We start from the raw sequence: 19,977 nt of genomic DNA on the forward strand, positions 1-19,977 counted from the left end.
GTGGTGAATTGGTTCACCTCCACCAGACATTGCTGTCCTACCTGTGGGATACTGTGCCGTCACGTAACCAATTCTCATGACCTTGGCCTGGTTCCCGCTAATCCGGAAGCCCACTTTGGCTGCCTCTTGCTCCAAGTTTTCATGTCATGGTCTTCATGTTTTTCCAGACGTCAGCCAACAAAACAATGCCATCTGCGAAGTTGAGGTCCGTCTGGCGTGTTGATGGACGCCAAGGTATCCCAAAGCCATCTTGGTCCATAGAAGTCTGCATAATAATAATAATAATAATAATAATAATAATGATGATGATGATGATAGTAATAGTAATAATAATGAGTAATAATAAATAGTAATAATAATTTTGAGCTGTGACTTAAATAAGGGAACGGAATCTATATTTCTTATAACTGGAGGAAGTGAGTTCCTGAGCCGAGGAGCAGAGCAACTGAAAGACAAGATGAGCAGAAGGAACAACAAGATGAGTGGCAGATGAAGATCTGAGAGAGCAGGAAACAGAGGTTATTTGAAGCAGATCACACAGATAAGGAGGGGCAAGGTTATGGATGCACTTAAACGTGAGAATTTAATATTTAAAGTTTATCTGAGCTTCTATGGGCAACCAGTGAAGCTGTTGAAGAATTGGGGTAATATGGTCTCTTAATGGAGTATGAGTTATGACCTGAGCTGCAGAAAGAAGAAGTTGAAGTTTATGGAGGGACTTATTGGGGAGACCAAATAAGAGGGAGTTGCAATAATTGATCTGGGAAGTAATAAGACTATAGACAAGGATGGCAGCAGCACGGGGAGTAAGGAAGGGACGAAGTCGGTTAATGTTAGGTAAGTGAAAGTATGTGTAACGATGTAAAATAATGAACATGGTTTTGTTGTGGTTAAATTCCTGTTAAACTTGGGATCGCAACCATGGGTTTATTTTGAAAGATTTGATTTTAAAACTTTTATTTTGAAAATCCGCAGTGGAAGTCTGCTACTGGTAAACGGGCTTTCCCTAAGCTTATCCCTTTAGTAGCAAAGAAGCTTTTGCTGTGGTAAGTTCTTCCTCAGTCCGCCCTGACTGAACATGAGTTTAAAACATATTTGAAGATCCCCATTGAGGTTAACATGACAGTGCATTAACAGCATGAACTGCCCCTCCAGTAGCATCTGAGTAGATTTCAGTTTTATGATCTTGTTTCGCAATTAATGGGTTAGACGGTAGGAAAAATGGACACGCTGAGCTAGCAGCTAACAGCTAGAGGAGACTGTCGTGTCTAATAATTTGAAATTTCTCTTGATAGTTGGGCGGGATCCTGTTGCTGGAAACCCATGGTTACTCATGTCCCATGTTATTGCAGGTATGTGTATTTTGTGCTGCAGGCTAATTCTGTTTAAGAAGTACTGCTTATTAAGTTTTGCCCAGTAGATGGCAGCATTGTTCCATTTACTATTGTACATGAAAGGAAATTTTGGCTTTGGTCTGGAAGTGTATTTATTTTCACATGAATGCGCATTTAAGTGAATTAATTTCTCTTTTTTCTTTACCTAAACCACAATGCAGTAATATTTTTATTTTATTTTATAGAATGCACCCTTTCCTCATATCGGTCTCAGTGGTGATGTAGCGATCCTCTGTGAGGACGCAGCAACTGGATCGAAGGTAGAGGGTTCAGAATATTTTGATGAACTGTTCAGGGATGCCATATGACGCTATCAAATGCCTATGTGAAATCGACAAAATTAATCGAGAGATGCTGCTGGTATTCCAAAGTCTGTTCGGTGATTGTGAACAGGATTAAATTCTGCTCTGTGCACAACCAGCCACTGCAGAATCCGGCTTGTTCTTCCCGGAATTTCTGGTCCAGGGCCTTATGAAGTCTTCGGCTATAGTGTGATTCCTCAGTTGTTGCAGTCCGCCAGGTTGCCTTTCTTGGGGAGCTTTACTGTAACTCCTCTTAGCCAATCTTCTTGCACTTGTGCCGATGACCAACATAAGCTGACGGGGCACTGATGTGCTTCAGCATTTCTGCAGACACCATGTACATGCCCAATGCATTGCCATTCTCAAGGAGTTTGATCACGGCTGCAGTTTCTTCAGTGGTTATGGCGTCTGTCCTAATGTCCAAGTCATTCAGAGTCTTTTTGAAGTGTTCCACCCCTGACAACAGAGGCCTCTAGTATAAGAGGAGATTTTGTCATATCCAGGTAACTTCAGGGTTAACCCCGGGTTTTCTGCTTCAAATGTGATTCACTTTTTACTGAGTTAAATCAGGACTTAACTTATGCCCTAATCTGGAAACTAGCCTGCTTGTTATGCCATTCCATGCTAAAACCACCAACTGTAGTTCACATTTTGTATCACATTGTTGCAGGAATGTGCATGTACTAATTGGTAATTTAGAAAATGTATAAATGTAGTTATACGTGATTCTATTCTGCTGCTGAGTGTATGTTCTTTAAGGCTCAGAACTGAAGGCTGCATTCAGGACTTTATCACACTGGTACATAACGAGAGGGACCTTGAACAAGTGTGCACACACGTACACACACAAACAGCATCTCACTTCATGCTTGCTCTTTCCCTAGCCTCTTATGTCACTTATATGTTTGGTCTTATTATTGTCTTATTTGTTGTGATTTCTGAGCACATGCAGAGGTTTTTGCTTGGGAAGCAACTGTCACCTTGTTTTCAGGGTCTTATGTAACACTCAGTGGTATTGAAATATGTAAAGCTTTTCTACTCTACCTAAAGTTAAACAGCTGAGAGCATCTTGAGGACTGCAGAGAAAAAGGTTTGCACTTGGGATTTTGAACTGTGGTGTTTCCACTGCTGAGGACTTTTGGACACAGTTTAAAAAAGTCTTCATCAGAAAAGCACTTGTAATTGTTAGAATTGATATTTTTTAGGTTGTCATTTGTGCTTAGAAACATATAATTATTTATGCTTGGAGATATATAATCATTTATATGTTGATAAAATATCTTAACCTTATTAGGTCTGATAAGGACTGTGTACACTCTGTACCATGAGATGAGAGGAAGCGGTCTCGAGTTGGCCATGTCATCAGAGAATTTCTGGAGGAGACAGTCACAGATGGTGAAGAGGAAAGGGGACAGAACAGGGTGCTCAGTTGCTGCAGTCTCACAAACAGTGGTCTGCCTGTCAGGAAGTCACTGATCCACTGGACCTGTGTATCCTCCACCTGCATGTCTTCCAGCTTCTCCCTCAGCATCCTGGACTGGATCATGTTATCGGGGCCAGAGAAGTCGAAGAAAATTATCCGAATTGTGGTGCTCGTTGTTATTAAAGCTTTAGCTTGAGTGTAGAAAGGAGCTCTTCTCTTCTGTGGTGGTTAAGAGAAAGTGATGTATGGTTCTAATGAAAACATTAGACAGAACTCTTTTGCTTTGATTTTTTTTTTCAGTCACATTCTGTTTACATAATTTTTATTTAGACGATGTGTTCTCAAACTTCTACTTGCAAATGCATTTCTGTCTGATTCATCTTTTTAACACTCCTCATAGCATGAAAAATAGAAAACAGCGTTCACCTGGCGTGTTCTTTATTTGATTAGACATTTACAGGAACAGGTCTCTGTTTACAGCTTATCATCCTCAAACTTTCAGACCAGTCAATATTTGCGTGGACTTTGTCCCTTAAAAATACATGACATAAACAGAACTGACCTAAACAGCTGTTTTCTCTCTTCTCAGTAATTTGGTCACTCTGTTATTGCCTCAGAGGTAATTTGTTGTTATGCATATCTCAGGACATCTGACTTTTCAGATGTTAAATGGATTTCCTGCAGGTGCTCCAGTAGCATACCGGCCCACAGTTTGTAGGATTCTCATGTATTTTTAAAACATGTCTGAGAATCACATTATATTTTGCATACTATGTCTGGAACTTCTTCTTTTCTTTTCTTTTTTGCCGTAACATCTCAAAAATGTTGCGATGGGGGCAACAGAACCCTGGAACAGAAAGTAATACTAAGAAAGAAAGAACTGTTGGAACATTTTACACATGATTAGTTGATAACAGGTTAGTAAGATGATTCAGTCTAAAAACAGCATCTCTGATGGTATGGTGCTGCATTAGTGCCTAATGCCATAGCAGCTTTCACATCTGAAAAGGCGTACATGTTAAACAGTATGTACAGGTTATAGAGCAGGAAATGCTCTGATCCAGACATCCTTTTTAGGGAAGGCCTTCATGTGTCAGCATGATGATGCTAAACCACATACTGCATTTATCCCAGCAGCATGGCTTCATAGCAGGCGAATGTAAAATGGCATGATTACTCAGTTCAAACATTTGATGTTTTTCTGTGTTCTATTGAAGATAAAATACAATTGTATGGAATTGTAATTGAAATTGATTCTATTTCTTACAGTTCAAGTACACTAAACCTTGAGCTTATTAAGCAATAAAATGGGGAGCAAATAGTAAGGGATACAATATCTGAGAGATCTTCAGTTTTTCCTTTTTATCCTGTTTTTTCTGGGAAAATCAAATTTGTGTTGACACAGTATTTCGTTAATATTTCAAACAAATGTACACACAAAGTTCACACAGTCCTGTGTGGTCTCCTGTTTTTCTGTTTCTCCTGAGAATCTTCACTTATCAGCAAAATGTTAACGAACTTCTTCTAGGAAAACCTTAATTTTTAAATGAAAAAAACAATAAAAGGGAAATATAAATTACACTATTTTGTGTGCATGTAGTGTTTAATTTATTTTGACTTTGCATGTTTCAAAGTGAGTACTGTGTTATTGTTCAAAAACACAAGTTATTCTTATAAACTTAATTGAAGCTGTATTTGTATCCTTTTAATTAAGCAATTAATTCATCTTCTTAGGTATGAAAGAAAATTAAAGAAGCAGAAATTCAAACACCAGGAGGCACTGCAGAAAGGGTCAACAACTGCAGAATAAATGACAATGAGTGAAAGCATAACAAACATAACATAAACCAGATGTATTTTATCCAGATTTATTATTTTATTGTTTGTCATATTGTCACACATCTTTTCAGAATGATAATTAAACTAACACTTACGAATCTTTCCTTTTCCTTATGTTTTTAATATTTAACGGCAGGATTGGTAAAGTCCACAGTGAAGTAAAGTTGAGCTGTTTTCAGCCTGTCACTGACGGATCCAAGTGGATTATTTTTGAGTCAGGCTCACAGTCACTGGTGTCCATGGTGGTTGGGGTCGTACTACATTCATCAAACTCTCTAGCAAACTCCCAGAACTTGTCTCTTACGTCTCTGTTCACAATGCACAGCGCCCCGCCTCGTCTCTGATACTGGGTTTCAGCCCTGTTGACATCAGCTGTACAGGTCCATTCACTGTTGGATTCACTGTTGGTCACACACCACTTTGAATGGTCCTTTGTAGGACTCCATGTACTAGCAGGACCCAGAACCTTTTTTATAGTTTTAATGTTGTACACATGATTGGGGCCTGAGCAGTCAGAATCGGCCCGATCTTTCTGGCAGCCCCACGTCTGCACATACACATGACTCTGAACTGCCTGGGCAATAGTGTGGTACAGGTCTCCATCTGCAAAAGGATCAAGGAGCATTTAAAGCATTTCCTGTCTTTTTGAAACATTGAACATTTTAAAACCCGTTTACACTCACACTCTCTTCTCAGACACTGCATTTCAGCCATTGATGAAGACATAACGTCAGTAACAAAGTGAATAACAGTACGTGGATTTCAGATATGCAGCAGCTGTCGGCAGCTATAGGCAGCATAAATATCATCGCCTAAATTTCTATTTGGATGTAAATACATATATGTCAACTGGCATTGAGCTAGGCTGATCCTAAAACCTGTCCTCTCTTTAAAGATTCCAAGTCATCCATTCTCATCCCCAGTGATATTTGTCTGGTTTAAGACCAGACAAATATCACTGTAACCATTAAAAGCTTAACCAACAAAAACGGGTGTTATGGCAGCCAACTAGGGGGCTCCACTCACACCCAGGTTGCTGGGAGGTTTGTTGTCAAGTGTGTGGCGCAAAGTTATGTGGAGACGGATAAAGTCGGAGTGAAAAGCTGGAGTTCCTGTGTCGTCTGTGCCATACCTCCACAGTGTAATTTAAAGGATGATTATTACTTTAACCTTTAAACATGCAGACATCTCACCTGGCTCTTGCAACTGTTGTTTAGCAATGCTATAAAACCTCAGACCTCCTCTTGATGTGAGTGTTTGGTAATCACTCGATGGGGGAACTTCAACCCATTTTGTTGCATCTATGAGCTCTTGATGGAAATCATCTGGAATATCATGTTCAAATGGAAAAGCTCTGATGTACTGCAGATGTTTGCCTGGAAAAAGTTAAACAAGATCTTTACTGTGAGGTTTAGATCAGCCTCTGGGCTTTAAATTGTGAAATGTCCAGAGTTCGAACTGAGCTTTTTACCGATCTGTATGAACTGGTTATAGTTGAAAGTTACACAGATGAACGTCTGAGCAAGTTGTAATCCAGATTCAGGCCAGAAATTGTTTTGGTCTCTTCTGAAGGGGAATTGAGGTGTGCTGTGCAAGAGCCAGACCCCAGGTCTGTCTCTTTCCACCATGATCACCCCTGTGGACAGTAAACAGTTACAGTGCTGGTCATAAAATAAGGAATAGGATGCATTTTATTCAAAGCACTTTAATCCTTTCACTGCCTTCATAATAATGATTCAGTCATTTTATAAGATCAATAGTCTAACAAACTTTTTCCAGTGTTTGTTTTATATGTTTGACAATGTGTTGTCTGTAAAAAGAAGCTTTCTTTACCTTTACTGTGGCCAAATGTGGTATGTGAGGAACATCCTGGAGGTTGATCACTGTAGCTGATGAATCCAAAGTTTGGCAGCTGTAAATCATACAAAAAAAAAAAAGAAAAAATCTGCATTAACACTTTCAAGAGACATCCTCGACCTACATGACAGCACAGTCTCATAGACGTTTGTGAAATGGTGAAAACACTGAATCTAATCTAATTCCTGCTTCTGGATGTGGATTTTTTTCTCCTGGTAATAAAAATTCCTCAGTTGCCTGAAGCTGTCTCATGTGATGCGCTTTTGCCTCTTCGACTAAAGTGGGCATGTTGTTTTTTTCACTTGTCCACTGACAGCACTACCCAGCCATTGTTTTTCTTCAATCCCTTGCATGCGCTTGTAATAGTTTCAACTGGATATGTCAGAACTACTGTTAAGCACCTACAATTTAAACTAATCATTATTTCTCTCCATTTCATGGAGCTAAAATGAAAAATCATGATAAAACAGCATTCACACTTTAAATCTGCACGTGTACCTGTATTGAGTGTTTCCAGCATATGCATTAAATGATGTGTTTTGGTAGAGGACCATTACTGGACCAAACTAATGGTCTCACCATGTTTCTAATTTTCTTCAAGATTGGTCTCAGGGTGTGGGCCAAGGCACCAGATGGATCTTTGAGGTTCTTGTAGTCGGGTCTATTGTGCATGTAGGACTTGCTGTTTGCTGAATCAATGTACAAGTAGTTCATCTTGTTGTTATATCTTCTAGGGTTAGATCTAGGGATAATCTCTCCAGGTGCTTTGTAAATGATGAACCTGATGAGAAACAAACAAAACATGACATGAAAAGAAACAAACTCCAAAGTGAAAATGTTAACCTGTTAGATGCACCTGTTCACCCAACATCAGCCTACGCAGAGGTTTGATCAAAAACCCCTTCGTATCATATTTTGATGCTCTCCGTACACTCTTAGTGGCATTTTCCAACATGAGGAAGAATGAAAACTTCTTATTGGGAGGTAAAAAATTAAGCCACATACAGTCGGGCAAAAAAGCATTTAGTCAGCCACCAGATGTGCAAGTTCTCCCACTTAAAAAGATGAGAGAGGCCTGTAATTTTCATCTTGGGTATGAGAGACAAAATGAGAAAAGAAAATCCAAAAAAAATCACATTGTCTGATTGAGGTGGGGGTGTGGTCTCTGGCCTGCTGCAGTATGGTGAGCTCTCAGGGCAGCGTTGAGGTGGCAGAGGAATTAGGTGTGGACTAAAATTAATCATGCTCTTTCTGCTCTATTTATGTACAGTGATGAAGGAGGTGAGGAGAAGAGTGTGAGGAGTCGTGAGAGCAGGGGATGCTCCTGGAGTAGGGATGGGTACCGGTATCCGGTGCCATGATGGCACTGGTTCTGACATAAACAGTAGTAACCAGACCGAAAAGCAGCGCACATTTCGGTGCTTTATTTTCCTGAGCTGTGATACACTTTAGATTCTAGCCAATCATTTTACGTTTCCGAGGATAGTAGGCGGGTCCAGGTACGTACGTTCTTTTAGAGCAGAGCTACAGATTAAAAATGCCCAAGACGAAGTGGTCAAAAGTCTGGCTGTACTTCACAGCAAAAGATGCAAACTCAGCAGCAACAAGTGCTTTAAGGTGATACTGTGCAAAGGAGGTAGCACCTCGAATCTGATGAATCACCTGGCGACGTATAGCATCCCCCAAGAACCCGAAGAAGAGAGTCCTGGCCCCTAGCCCTGCCAGTGTAGCAGAAATGATGAGGATGATGATGCAGCAGCAGCCGTTCTTCTCTGCGTGAGTAGCTTAATGTTGTTCATGTGTAATTTACGTTGAGTAGGCTAACCACATTATTACATTAATGCATGTAAGGTGAACTAGCAAACATCATCATATCTACATGCGGCTGTCTTCTTGTTTGATGGCAGATGCTCCCTTCACCCTGGCCAAAAAGGCTAAAATGACCAAAGAAAAAGAGGGAAACAGTTAAACATGAGAGGTTTTTGGACAAAGTTTGTGTTTTTTCCATTGTTTAAGCACTGCTTCCAGCCTAGAGTGATACCATATATGCCCCATAGCTGCAGAAAAGGCTAACATTGTTATCTTTTTACAAAAAAACAGCTGAACATGAGAGGTTTTTGGACAAAGTTGGTGTTCTCCATTCTTTAAGCACCGGTTTGAGCACCGTTTAAGCACCGGCACTGTTTCAGAAGTACCGGTTTGGCACCGGTATCGGATAAAACCTAAACGATACCCATCCCTATCCTGGAGTTACCTGTGCTGTCACGTTGAAAAGTGAAACAGCTGAAAGTCGCAAAGAGTTGTGAGCACAGAAATCCTGTGTGTGTGTGTGTGTGTGTGTGTGTGTGTGTGTGTGTGTGTGTGTGTGTGTGTGTGGAGTCCGTGCCACACCAATTACTAAAGAATTTTTTGCTAATTATGGTGGAAAATAAGTATTTGATCAGTAAGAAAAGTTAATCACAAAACTTGGTTATATACCATTTGTTTTCAATGACAGAGGTCAGGAGGGGAAATCTGAACTGTGTATAATGTGCCATAGCCCCGTCCCCCAGGGCATGAAGCAGGCATGGAGGAGATCCAGGCCCAAGACATCCCGAGGCCCCAGAGTATAAGAGCCCAAGGAGGACCACTGGAGGGGCATCGTGCCACCCTCATGGGAAGGGCTGAGGATCCCCAGACGAGGCGTCACCCAGTAGCCACCGAGCAGAAGCTAGAGGGGGCTGCACCGGCGTGCCCGCTGGCTCTGCCGGCAGCCAGCTGTGCCAGAGTGAACCGAGCCGCAGGCCCAGAGGCCGGAGGCCCGAGGGCCCCCCGCACCCCGGAGGAGGCCTGACCGAGCAACAGGCGCCAGGCCCCGCCAAGTAGTCACCGGGAGTGAGCCGGTACATACCTGAGTGCCCAGCCCCGGACACCAAGAACCACCAATGCACCGACCCCTGAGGGCATCAGTCACCGGCAGGGAGTGTGGTGAGGGGAGATAGGGGAGAGACCTGACATATAGACACAGACACAAACATGCATTCCCACCCTCATGCACACATATACAAACACTCAGCACTCACCCAACGTAAGGATTGACATAAATGGACATGTACACACAATCACACTCCCCAAACATACTCTTTACCCCGGGTGTTGTTCTAAAGTGCATTTAAAACAAGGGAGAGCATGGTGCTGCTGCCAGAGAGCAGCAGGTGTTAGCACGGCCCCTCCCGAGAACCCTCAGTGTCTACATGGATTTAAAATTGAGAGGTGGGCACCAGCGCCAGAGGTAGGTTTGAGTACACAGACCGTCCACTGGACGCCATTAACGTGCCCACCCTCAAGGCCCTATATATATGTGTGTGTTATGAGAGTGTGAGTATTGTGAATGTCTAAGTTGTGAGATAAAATTGAGGCACAGGTGGCCAGAAGGGGACAGGGGGGGAAGGGTCTCCCCTGCACCCTTGTGACACACCCGCACCCCAAGGCCCTACCTGTGTGGGTGAGTGTGGTGGAGCGGGAAGAGGGAGGTAGCCGGGGATGGGGAGGAAAAGGAGGGAGGGGACAGTTGAGATGACATCATACAATCTAGTAAGAGTGGTTAGTTGCCTGGATCCAGCCACTCTTACTAGATTGTATGATGTCATCTCAACAAGGACAAATTAAGTTGCTGAATTTCATGCAGATGCTACATAATTTAATTACGTTCACCATAGAAACATGGAATTATTTAGTTCAAATTACAAGTTTGGATCTTATGCATGTAACAACCATCCAATTTCATTTTTTTGAGTGCATCTTTTGCTCGTTTCTCCTCCTCTTCTTTTCTCTTTTTTCTAAACTGAGCACCTGATGACTTTTCTTGTCCATCTTCCATTGGTTTTAATTTTGCACTCCAGTATGAACACCCATCCCCTACAACCTACACCTTAGTTCACAGATTCACTTTGTCTATGGTTTATTTCTGGGATTTCACACAACCCAGGATTCAAATCATGAATACATGATGGGCTTGGATTTACATCATTATGAATGAAATGTGCTCTATTTGGAAGCAGCCAGCCCCGCCCCTTTCGACGGGTTGTGTGTGAGACTTTAAATCATCAAACTGTAAATTATAAATTGTTATTGATCCTTTACCCCGAGTCCTAAAGTGTATATTTATTTTCTTACTCTTCTTATATTTATTGTTTGTTTACTTGCACTGCTGTAACTGGAGCCTCGTCGTCTCGTCTCTATATGCTGGACTGTCTGTAGCGGAGATGACAATAAAGTTTACTTTGACTTCAGCAGCGAGCAGGCGCACCGAGGGCTCTCGCGCTCACTTTTCGCGTACAGAATTTCTAAAAAACATCGGTGCAAATTATAAGTCTGTATCATGATGTCTGGTGTTTTCGTGTTTGTTGGTTTGTTTTTATTTTTGTTTTACTTTGGTTGGTTATTAGACGCCGCTCCAGCCACCAGTGATTCCCACACGGAGAGTGGAATATGTAAACAAACCGGTTAACGTAACCCCCTCGGTGCGCTCTGCATGCTAATTGTTAGCAGAGCTAGTGAAATCTCTGAAAACATCTGAGCACTTTTGCAAACATGTTCTATGTTGACAACCTGACCAGAATGTCGCGCATACGGCGCGACATTCGCGCCGTATGCGCGACATTCGCGGCTAAAACACTGTTAAAAGTGTAGCTGGTGACAGAAAAACGGGGTATTTTAAAACTACACCACCACCATTGCTGCTTGTGATTTGATCTGCATTCTGGGATAACTGGCTGCCCCAAGTCTACACAAGCAATCGATTATCTAGGATCGACCTGTTTTGACTTACTTTGCACGGCAACCAATCAAATGTTAGAGAAGCTGCATGGGCAGCGTTAACCCCGCCTCCTGAGTTTGATGGGTGAGGCTGACAGATAAAATTATTTCATGATGAGAGCCAGGCACCAGGACTGCCAAAATGAATTAATTAAATACACCATTAAATAATTAATTAAATGTGTCAATAATTAATTAATTAAATGTGTCAATAATTAATTAAAATGTGAAATACATAAATAATTAATTAAATGTGTCAATAATTAATTAATTAAATGTGTCAATAATTAATTAAAATGTGAAATACATAAATAATTAATTAAATGTGTCAATAATTAATTAATTACATGTGTCATAACTATTTATTTAATTAATTAATTCCAATTTTAATTAATTATTGCCACATTTAATTAATTATTTAATGGTGTATTTAATTAATTCATTATGGCAGTCCTGGCGTTCCATACATGACAGTCCGCATGATAATAATAATAATAATAATAATAATAATAATAATAATAATAATACATTATATTTGAGGGTGCCTTTCTGAAACCCAAGTTCACCTTACAAAGAGAAAAATGTATCAATATAGCAGTAGATTAAAAATAGATTAAAATAAATTAAAATAGCAAAACAATAAACAATAAACAAGATTTGACAACATCTGTATTAAAGTGAGTAAGCCATACAAGTATGTTTTGAGCTGTGACTTAAATAAGGGAAGAGAATCTAGGGGGACACTGATTCAGGGTCTCTTTGAAGTGTTCCACCCCTGACACAACAAATCCAGTAAACGTGTTTTTATGGTTTGGTGTAGTAATCTGTCCTCATCTCTTTTTATTTAAATGTTTTTTTTTCTCTGTACTTTATGTTTATTTTATTGGTAAAAGTCCTGTCAGCCTTCTGCTGAGATCTGTTCTGTTCTAATAAACCCAAATTTCAGGAACACCTTTGGAGCTGTTCAGTTTAGCACCACTTAGCAGTCAACAAATGTTGTCTGAAGGTAAAGACCCTACAGTGTTAATCTAGCACACATGCTCAGTCTGATTTCATTTGGGAATAAAAGGTGAGTTTAAAAAAAAAACTTTGACCATAACTGACTACATATACTGTATCATCAGCTCAGCAACCACAAGGCAGCGATCCTACCTTAAAGCCACTCTGGATGTTATTATGTCTATAGTATATTATTTTTATTATATTGGTAAATGTTGGGATTGTCAGGTATCCTGTTTGAAGAAAACACGTCGCAGCCACTTAAATGAATGTATATCAACGTATTCACATAAAGAAACATTTATTTCAAGGAACATAAAAATGCTCAAATTTTAAAGATGACTTATTTTGTTCACGTGTTAGCTGTTTACTCGTTTTATGACGAGGTGGATGTTGTCGTTAGTATCCCAGATATCAAATACTGATTGAAACAAAGTTAAATCAGTATCAGGCAATTCTGTTGAATCAACACTGAAATCTGATATCTGCAACTCAAGAACTATATAAGGATATTTAACATTAATTGTACAAATGTTGCTGTTTACAAAGCACAGATTATTTTAAGAAGTTTACATTTAAGAATTTGTGAGCAAATGGTGCATTAGGTTGTAATTGTGTGGAAATATGTGTTTAAGGATATAAAGACGTACATTTAATGAGTTACAGTAAAACTCTAAATGTTAACATAAACGGAAAATATCCGTCAAAAATGGTACCAAAATATAACGTGAATTTAACATCCGTAGCCGATATCGGGCTTAATTTGATTTTGGGGGACGTACGTTGGAAATGCCAGTTTTGGCACTATTTAGGAACAGCTTTCAGATACATAAAGTTGCCTCTGATGTCGCTGCTGATGTGACGTTAAATATGAGGAAAGCAAAGAGGGAAACCTTTACGATGTGTTTTAAACGCAGAGGAACAGTCGCACAGATAAGTGCTGCTTATGCGCCATAATCACCACAAATGATGCCATAACACCTAAGCGTGAGCAGCGTGTGGCAAAGCAGCATTCATATTACGTTTAAGAATATGTGAAACAGACGTTTTTGCATGCACATCCACTTTGGTGGTCCACCGTCAGCCCTCCTCAGTGCGTCTGCGCTCTCCCCCCCCCCCCCCCCATTCTTTCCTCCTCTCGCTCTGTTGCTCAGGCGCTGTTCTCTACCTGACAGCAAGCGGAGAGAAACACACAGAACCGCGCTCCCAGCAGCTCACCAGCAGCTCACCAGCAGGTATAAAGGGTCGCGCTGGAGGGAGCATCGGGTCCCCGTGCTGAACACTGAGCGGTTGTTGCATACTGCTATACACAGCGGTATGGAGCGCTCCTGATTCCAGCAGGACGCCTGGAGGAGCGCAGCCATTCTTTCCTCGTTACATCTCGGATCTGTTTGGACGTTCAGAGGCCGACCATGTCTGTACGAGAGAAGAGGATCCAGACTAAAGACAGTGTTAGCCTGCTGCCCTGCTTCTATTTCGTAGAGGTGAGTCAGGCTTTGCTTTGTACCTCCATCAAACGCCTGCTACAGCGAGGATGTCATTTGATTTGATCGTATTTATATCAGAGCTGCATTATTATACACGAGCCTCTATTAGTAGGTGCGTTATATGAAGCTATATAAAAATAGGTAATTCTAATTGGTCAGCATTAAAATGCAATAGCCTGTGATGAGCAAATGGCGCGCACGTTTTCATCGAGATTTTCATCCACTTAAAGTATGTGATAAAGCACAGCATCCCCCCTTTACCCCCTCTGCATGTGCTCAGCACAGCCACCTGTTCTCATTATCAAAATAGGTCAAGTAAAAGCCAATGGGCTGCTGCTTTTTTCTATTTTTTAAGTAGCTGTGCAGCTGCAGCTATTGAATTTTATATTTCTAATATGTATGATATTAGCTGCTCACACAGTAAAACGCTGACATCTCAACAATCATCCGTGGTAATAATATCACAACGTAGCATCATTTCTTAATTTATTTTTAATTTTTTCTGCTTTCTGTTGGATCCAATAGAAAGCAAAATGCAAACCACGAAAACAAATGTTTTTAAATTAGGGGAGACCGGGGATAGTTGTAACACTTCCAATTTCTCCAATCAGGGCTAAGTTTCAAATGATGTGACTCATCCTGTGCATGCCCAATTCAGTTCTGCTATTACATGTGAAAAATCAGCACATTTTGTCAAACACAGACAATTTAACATGAAAAAAAGTAATTTGTATGCCAAAAAGTACGTTTTTCTACTCTATTTCAATTTCTAATAGCATTATCTGCTTTGCAGTTAAACTCATCAAACTTAAATTATGTTATTTGTATGTCTATGGGGATATATTCTGTGTAAGTCTTTAGTGCTAATGTTTTAGCCGTTGGCTGTAATGTTAGCTAGTTCATGGCTATAGGAGTCTGGGTCAGTTGTAACAGCAACAGTCTGGGTTAGTTGTAACAATAATGCAGATGTTACCACACTATTACTTTAACTTATATTAAACAAGTTGGGGCAACGGCATCAGCAGAGAGAGGTTCACTGGTCGCTTTTGTATATGCGGTTAATGCCATTGGCAACACAATTCCTCCACTGTTTGTGTTCCCACACATACATTATGCAGACCTCTGTGTCAGAGATGGACCAGTAGGAAGTACTGGTAGTGGAAATAAATCAGGATGGGTGCAAGAAACAGATTTCCTCATCTTTCTGAAGCACTTTGCAAACCTCACCAAGGTAAGCCATGATAAAAAGTAATGGAATTGCGATGCTGGTGAACAACTACATTTTTTCAGCTTCATTGTTATGTTCAAAATTGGTGCAAGAGTTGTAGGTTATAATGCCCACTGAGCCAATGAGGCCAAACTCAAGGAAGACCAACCAAAGTTAATGAAATATTCAGTTGCAGAAAATTCTATAATTTGTCTTTTTTGGGGGGTTGGAATATGTTCAAAAGCTAGATTTCTGCATTCTGTCACACACACACACACACACACACACACACACACACACACACACACACACACACACACACACACACAGCTACATAAATGGCTCTAAGTGCATTCATGTGTTGAATAAACAAAGATTACATGTTAATGTTTTGTCAGTACCCTTATTTCATTGTGTTACATTTCACCCCAGGATATGTTACAACTAACCCAGACTATGGGGTTAATTGTAACATTTCACTCTTTGTGCTTGAGACCATACCATGCAATGGGTAATTGTGCTGCAGAGAAAATAGCTGCACTATTTAATAGCAGAGACATGTAAATACTTTGCATTACATTTTGAATCCACTACCTTAAACGAGCTCCAATTTACAGACAGAAATGTCAAAAATGTTACAACTATCCCCGGTCTCCCCTTTAAGTGTTTGGGTTCATGAGCATCAGTTATGAGACCTCAACATTTCTGAAATATGTATCATTCAAAAAGCAAAAATCACATATCATAATCATCAGATTTTGCAGAAATCATTGCACAGTCTCACATTCAGCTGCTGTTTTTAGCCCAACTTAGAATCGTCCATCTGCTATTCGTTTTTCCAGCCAACCCCCAAAATACAAAATGAAAACACGCTGGTTTTAACTCCTTCTCAATTGAAAACATTTTAGTTGCTGGATAGTTTTTAGGCTGTGAGTATACATCTAAGGGAATCATTAGACGTATAATATACCCTAAACCAAAAAGACCTTTGTCTAAGGACCTGGAATTAGTCTCCTGCCTACTGTAACAAAAGGAGATCAGAGTCAAAATTTCAAGTTGCAGGGTCTACACAAAAATGCTTTAAGCAGAATATTATGGAAAAAGTATGTAAGTGCATGTTAGGAAGCTGTAAAGTTTAGTCAGTAAAAAGAAAGTACACCTGCCAATTGTAAGTCTTTTCTTCTCAGGAATAATACCACGATCTGAAGCACACTGGCATCAGATAATGGAAAGAATCAAAATATTACGAGGTTAGTTCAGGCCTCAAACGCTGTGGTGAGGAGTCAAGAAAGCTGTGGATAAACTAGAGACCTCAATGAACCGAAGCAATGTTTTAAAGAACAGTGGATCAAAATGAGTGTTGCTCACTATGTGTTTATACTCCTCTCTGCATTTAATTATTAGTTTAATTAATTATTAGTTACTATTAACCTCTGTCTCTCTTCCACAGCAGGTCTTTATCCTGTCTTCCTTCTCTCACCCCAACCAATCACAGCAGGTGGCCCCGCCCCTCCCTGAGCCTGGTTCTGCTGGAGGTTTCTTCCTGTTAAAAGGGAGTTTTTCCTTCCCACTGTTGCCAAAGTGCTGCTCATAGGGGTTCATATGATTGTTGGGCTTTCTCTGTTCTCTTTGTATTATTGGAGGGTCTTTGCCTTACAATATAAGGCGACTGTTGTTATAATTTGGCACTGTATATATAAAATTAAAATGAACTGAATAGAAAACAACTACTTGAAAGGAAGAGTTCTGCAAGCTGCTGGATTATGGTGTATTGAGTTGTTCACACAGTCCCCTGCATTGTGTCTTAGTTTTTGTTAAAATGACACAGTGTAATTTCACTTGTGTTGTTGTTCTCAGGTTGTAGTTACCTAATCTATCAAATTTTGTAATTTCTTGTTATGTCCTGATAGTAAAACCTTAGAACTCAAAGGGGGTGCACTTTCTTTTTTACCATTTTTAGGTGACAAATTAGTGCATTTAGTGCAGCCATGACAGAAGCAGATGAAGGCCAACAGTGTAGCGGTGCATTTTTATTTTCACACACATTTATATCAGGAAAATCAGGTTAAAAGGTCGGTTACAAGATAATGAAAATGAACTGATGATTTCAAACACTGAAGCGCTGCATGCAGCTTCTGTTGGCCGTTGCTCATTCCCCCACTGCTATCTTTATGCATGCCCTAATTCATTGCTGGCCTTTGGCTCTACAGTTATACAGCATTATGTATAATATATGACTCCATTTAATACTGTGTGATAGGTATTTCTGGAATGACTGCAACATTTCCATGAACGTCTCTCTCAGCAGTGACATTGTCAGGGGATTCCCTGGATTTTGTTTTGGGAATCTTTCATTCACACAGCAGTGCGACCTCACTGCAGTTAATGTGGCAGAACAGTGAAAGTCAGCCTCGAGCTTTTTAGAATCACTGAAGCAGCTCACTGAAGGATTTTTGCTTTTCTATTTTTGCAAACAGCAGGAGGCTTAAAGTAGGTCAGTGCTGAAAGTTTACTGTGCCCAAAGAACAAAGTCCCTCGTACTTATTGTTGTGGTGAGAATGATGTGTACACCGATCATGGGCATGCATGTCATGTTAATGTGAGCTTCACATGATTTCTTTGAAGTCTTGTCTTTGCAGGGTGGACTGATTGTACAGCATTCACCTTTAATACTTAAAACAACAACAATTGAAAGCACACGTTTTAGTTAATGTTGGAGTTTCTCTAATTCACATATGCTCAAAAGCTTAAAACATCTAGCTGTTGATGTGAGGTGAAGTTGAAGAATTTGGAGGCAGTCCTCCTCCTCCTGTTTACTTTGTGCAATGTACCAGTACCACTGGGAGCAAAACAGCCCCAGAGCATGATCCTACTGGGAGCAAAACAGTGAGTTAAACGTATTTATATGTCATTAAAGTTACAATACAACCAGAAATATAAATAATAATATAAAACATTAATTAAAAGCTTGTTTGTATAGAAATGTCTTCAGCTGCTTTTTAAAGAGTCGATGGAGTCTGTACAGCGTAAAGACAACAGAGCTCCACAGCCTTGGTGCCCGGGACCAACAGTGACCTCTGACCTGACGACCTAAGTGCTCAGGATGAAGTTTCAGCAGGTCAGAGATAAACTGGGGAGCCTCACCGTGCAGAGCGCTAAAAGATAAAACTACAATTTTAAAATGAAACCTAAAATTTACTGACAACCAATGAAGAGAAGCCAAAACTGGATTCTGGAGCGTTCTGTACAGTCTGAAGGCGATCCAAAGCTGATTTGAAACAAGTAAAAAGACCACTACAATAATCCAAACGAGAAGAAATAAAAGCAGGTTCTGCCTTTGACACCAGCAGTCTGAGTTTAGAAATGTTTCTTGGATGAAAAAAACAGTTGTTTGGAGTGTTTGTCAAGCGACATTGAACTGTCAAATATAACACTCAAATTTCTGAGACAGCCAGAGCATGCTCGGCAGCTGGAACAGTTTTCTTAGGTTTCAAAGCCTCGCTTTTACTCCTCTCGCCGTTGTGGCCACGTAGCTCAATTCTCGTCTCATCGTTAGAACGGCAAATGTTCAGTTGAGCTTTGGAGGAGTGGATTTTGGAGCAGTTTGCAGTTTGACCCTGGAAAAGGTGTGCTTATGTACATTTGTCTGATCTCATTATGTTGGAATCTGCAGTTGTTTAGGAAGAGTTTCAAGAGACCTACCAACTAGTGTAAATTTGTAATTCTGCTTCTTTGACTTGACTTTTGTTGTGAATACCAGTCAGTCCAATGACTGTTGTTAAATCCTTGCTACGCTGCAAAGAGAAACGAGTAGTTGTGGTAAACGATGAGCAGTTAATAGACTTTGGTCAAGTTAGAAGACACCGTAGATCCTTTAGCACCACTTACTGAAAGGCTTGAATGCATGTATATATTTGTATGTATACTTCTGACCCTGTGTGGATTAGATCAGTAGTCCCCAACCTTTTTTGCACCACAGACCGGTTTATGTCTGACAATATTTTCACGCACCGCCCTTTAAGGTGTCGCAGATAAGTACAACAAAATAAAACCAAAAAAAAGAAGAAGATTTATTCATAACAGACGGGAAAAGACCCAGGGACACCGAGTTAATGATAAAAGCCCTGAAAACCATATTTCACACCGAAGCCTCAGCTCTCGCGGCCCGGTACTAAATGGCTCACGGACCAGGACCGGTCCGTGGCCTGGGGGTTGGGGACCGCTGGATTAGAATAAATCTAAAATAAAGTGAACCTTGTTCACCCACTTTCTTTTTGAACATGAATATTGTACAATCATTCTACCCCAGGAAAAAACATTTGAGGGGCAGACAGTAAGCAGGGCATTACTGCTAATCGAGTGAGTCAGTTTTGTGCAATTATAAGAGAATCACAGTTCATCTGCGTGTTTTAATGCAGCTCTGGAGGCTTTGCTGCAGATTTTCTCTGTGTAAAACAAACGGTGGTGGATCAGGTGCTCTGATGAAGGAGTCCTGTTAGCGTTAGTCAAGGTTTTAATGGTGAGCACAGTAACAGCGCGACTGCTTTGGAGGCTAGAAACATGTTTTCTTCACTCTGCTTGAGATCACGGTCTCAGTAATGGCTCCGCCTCTTCGTTCTTCACGGTGCGTAAACAAACGCCGACTCCATGTTAAACTGTGAAAGTGTCATCA

At 40.5% G+C, this 19,977-nt stretch overlaps 1 protein-coding gene, 1 long non-coding RNA gene and 1 pseudogene across 3 annotated transcripts in view; 2 read left to right on the plus strand and 1 right to left on the minus strand.

Annotated features, from left to right (window-relative positions):
- Positions 1-1,244: 1,244 nt before the first annotated feature.
- LOC146566604 (uncharacterized) lies at positions 1,245-5,088 on the plus strand. Its single transcript, XR_014893800.1, has 3 exons — positions 1,245-1,352; positions 1,580-1,654; positions 2,991-5,088. It is a non-coding gene; the product is annotated as an uncharacterized LOC146566604 (long non-coding RNA).
- A 45-nt stretch (positions 5,089-5,133) lies between these two features.
- LOC146566605 (deoxyribonuclease-2-beta-like) lies at positions 5,134-13,975 on the minus strand (annotated as a pseudogene). The gene is made up of 7 exons (XR_014893978.1): positions 13,958-13,975; positions 13,841-13,914; positions 7,395-7,596; positions 6,792-6,870; positions 6,430-6,594; positions 6,166-6,334; positions 5,134-5,599 (listed from the first exon to the last, which is right to left on the minus strand). The product of XR_014893978.1 is annotated as a deoxyribonuclease-2-beta-like (transcript).
- Positions 13,778-19,977, plus strand: part of plppr4b (phospholipid phosphatase related 4b) — a 58,966-nt gene continuing 52,766 nt past the window's right edge. The window contains exon 1 of the mRNA XM_085286156.1: positions 13,778-14,095. Within this exon, the coding sequence (XP_085142282.1) occupies positions 14,024-14,095 (72 nt within the window). The 5' untranslated portion in view covers positions 13,778-14,023. The remainder of the gene's footprint in view (positions 14,096-19,977) is intronic.

The sequence above is a fragment of the Mchenga conophoros genome, linkage group LG9 (assembly GCF_057382185.1).
Source record: "Mchenga conophoros isolate Kocher_MC1m ecotype Shallow Benthic linkage group LG9, M_conophoros_male_GT1.1, whole genome shotgun sequence".
NCBI classification, from domain to species: domain Eukaryota; kingdom Metazoa; phylum Chordata; class Actinopteri; order Cichliformes; family Cichlidae; genus Mchenga; species Mchenga conophoros.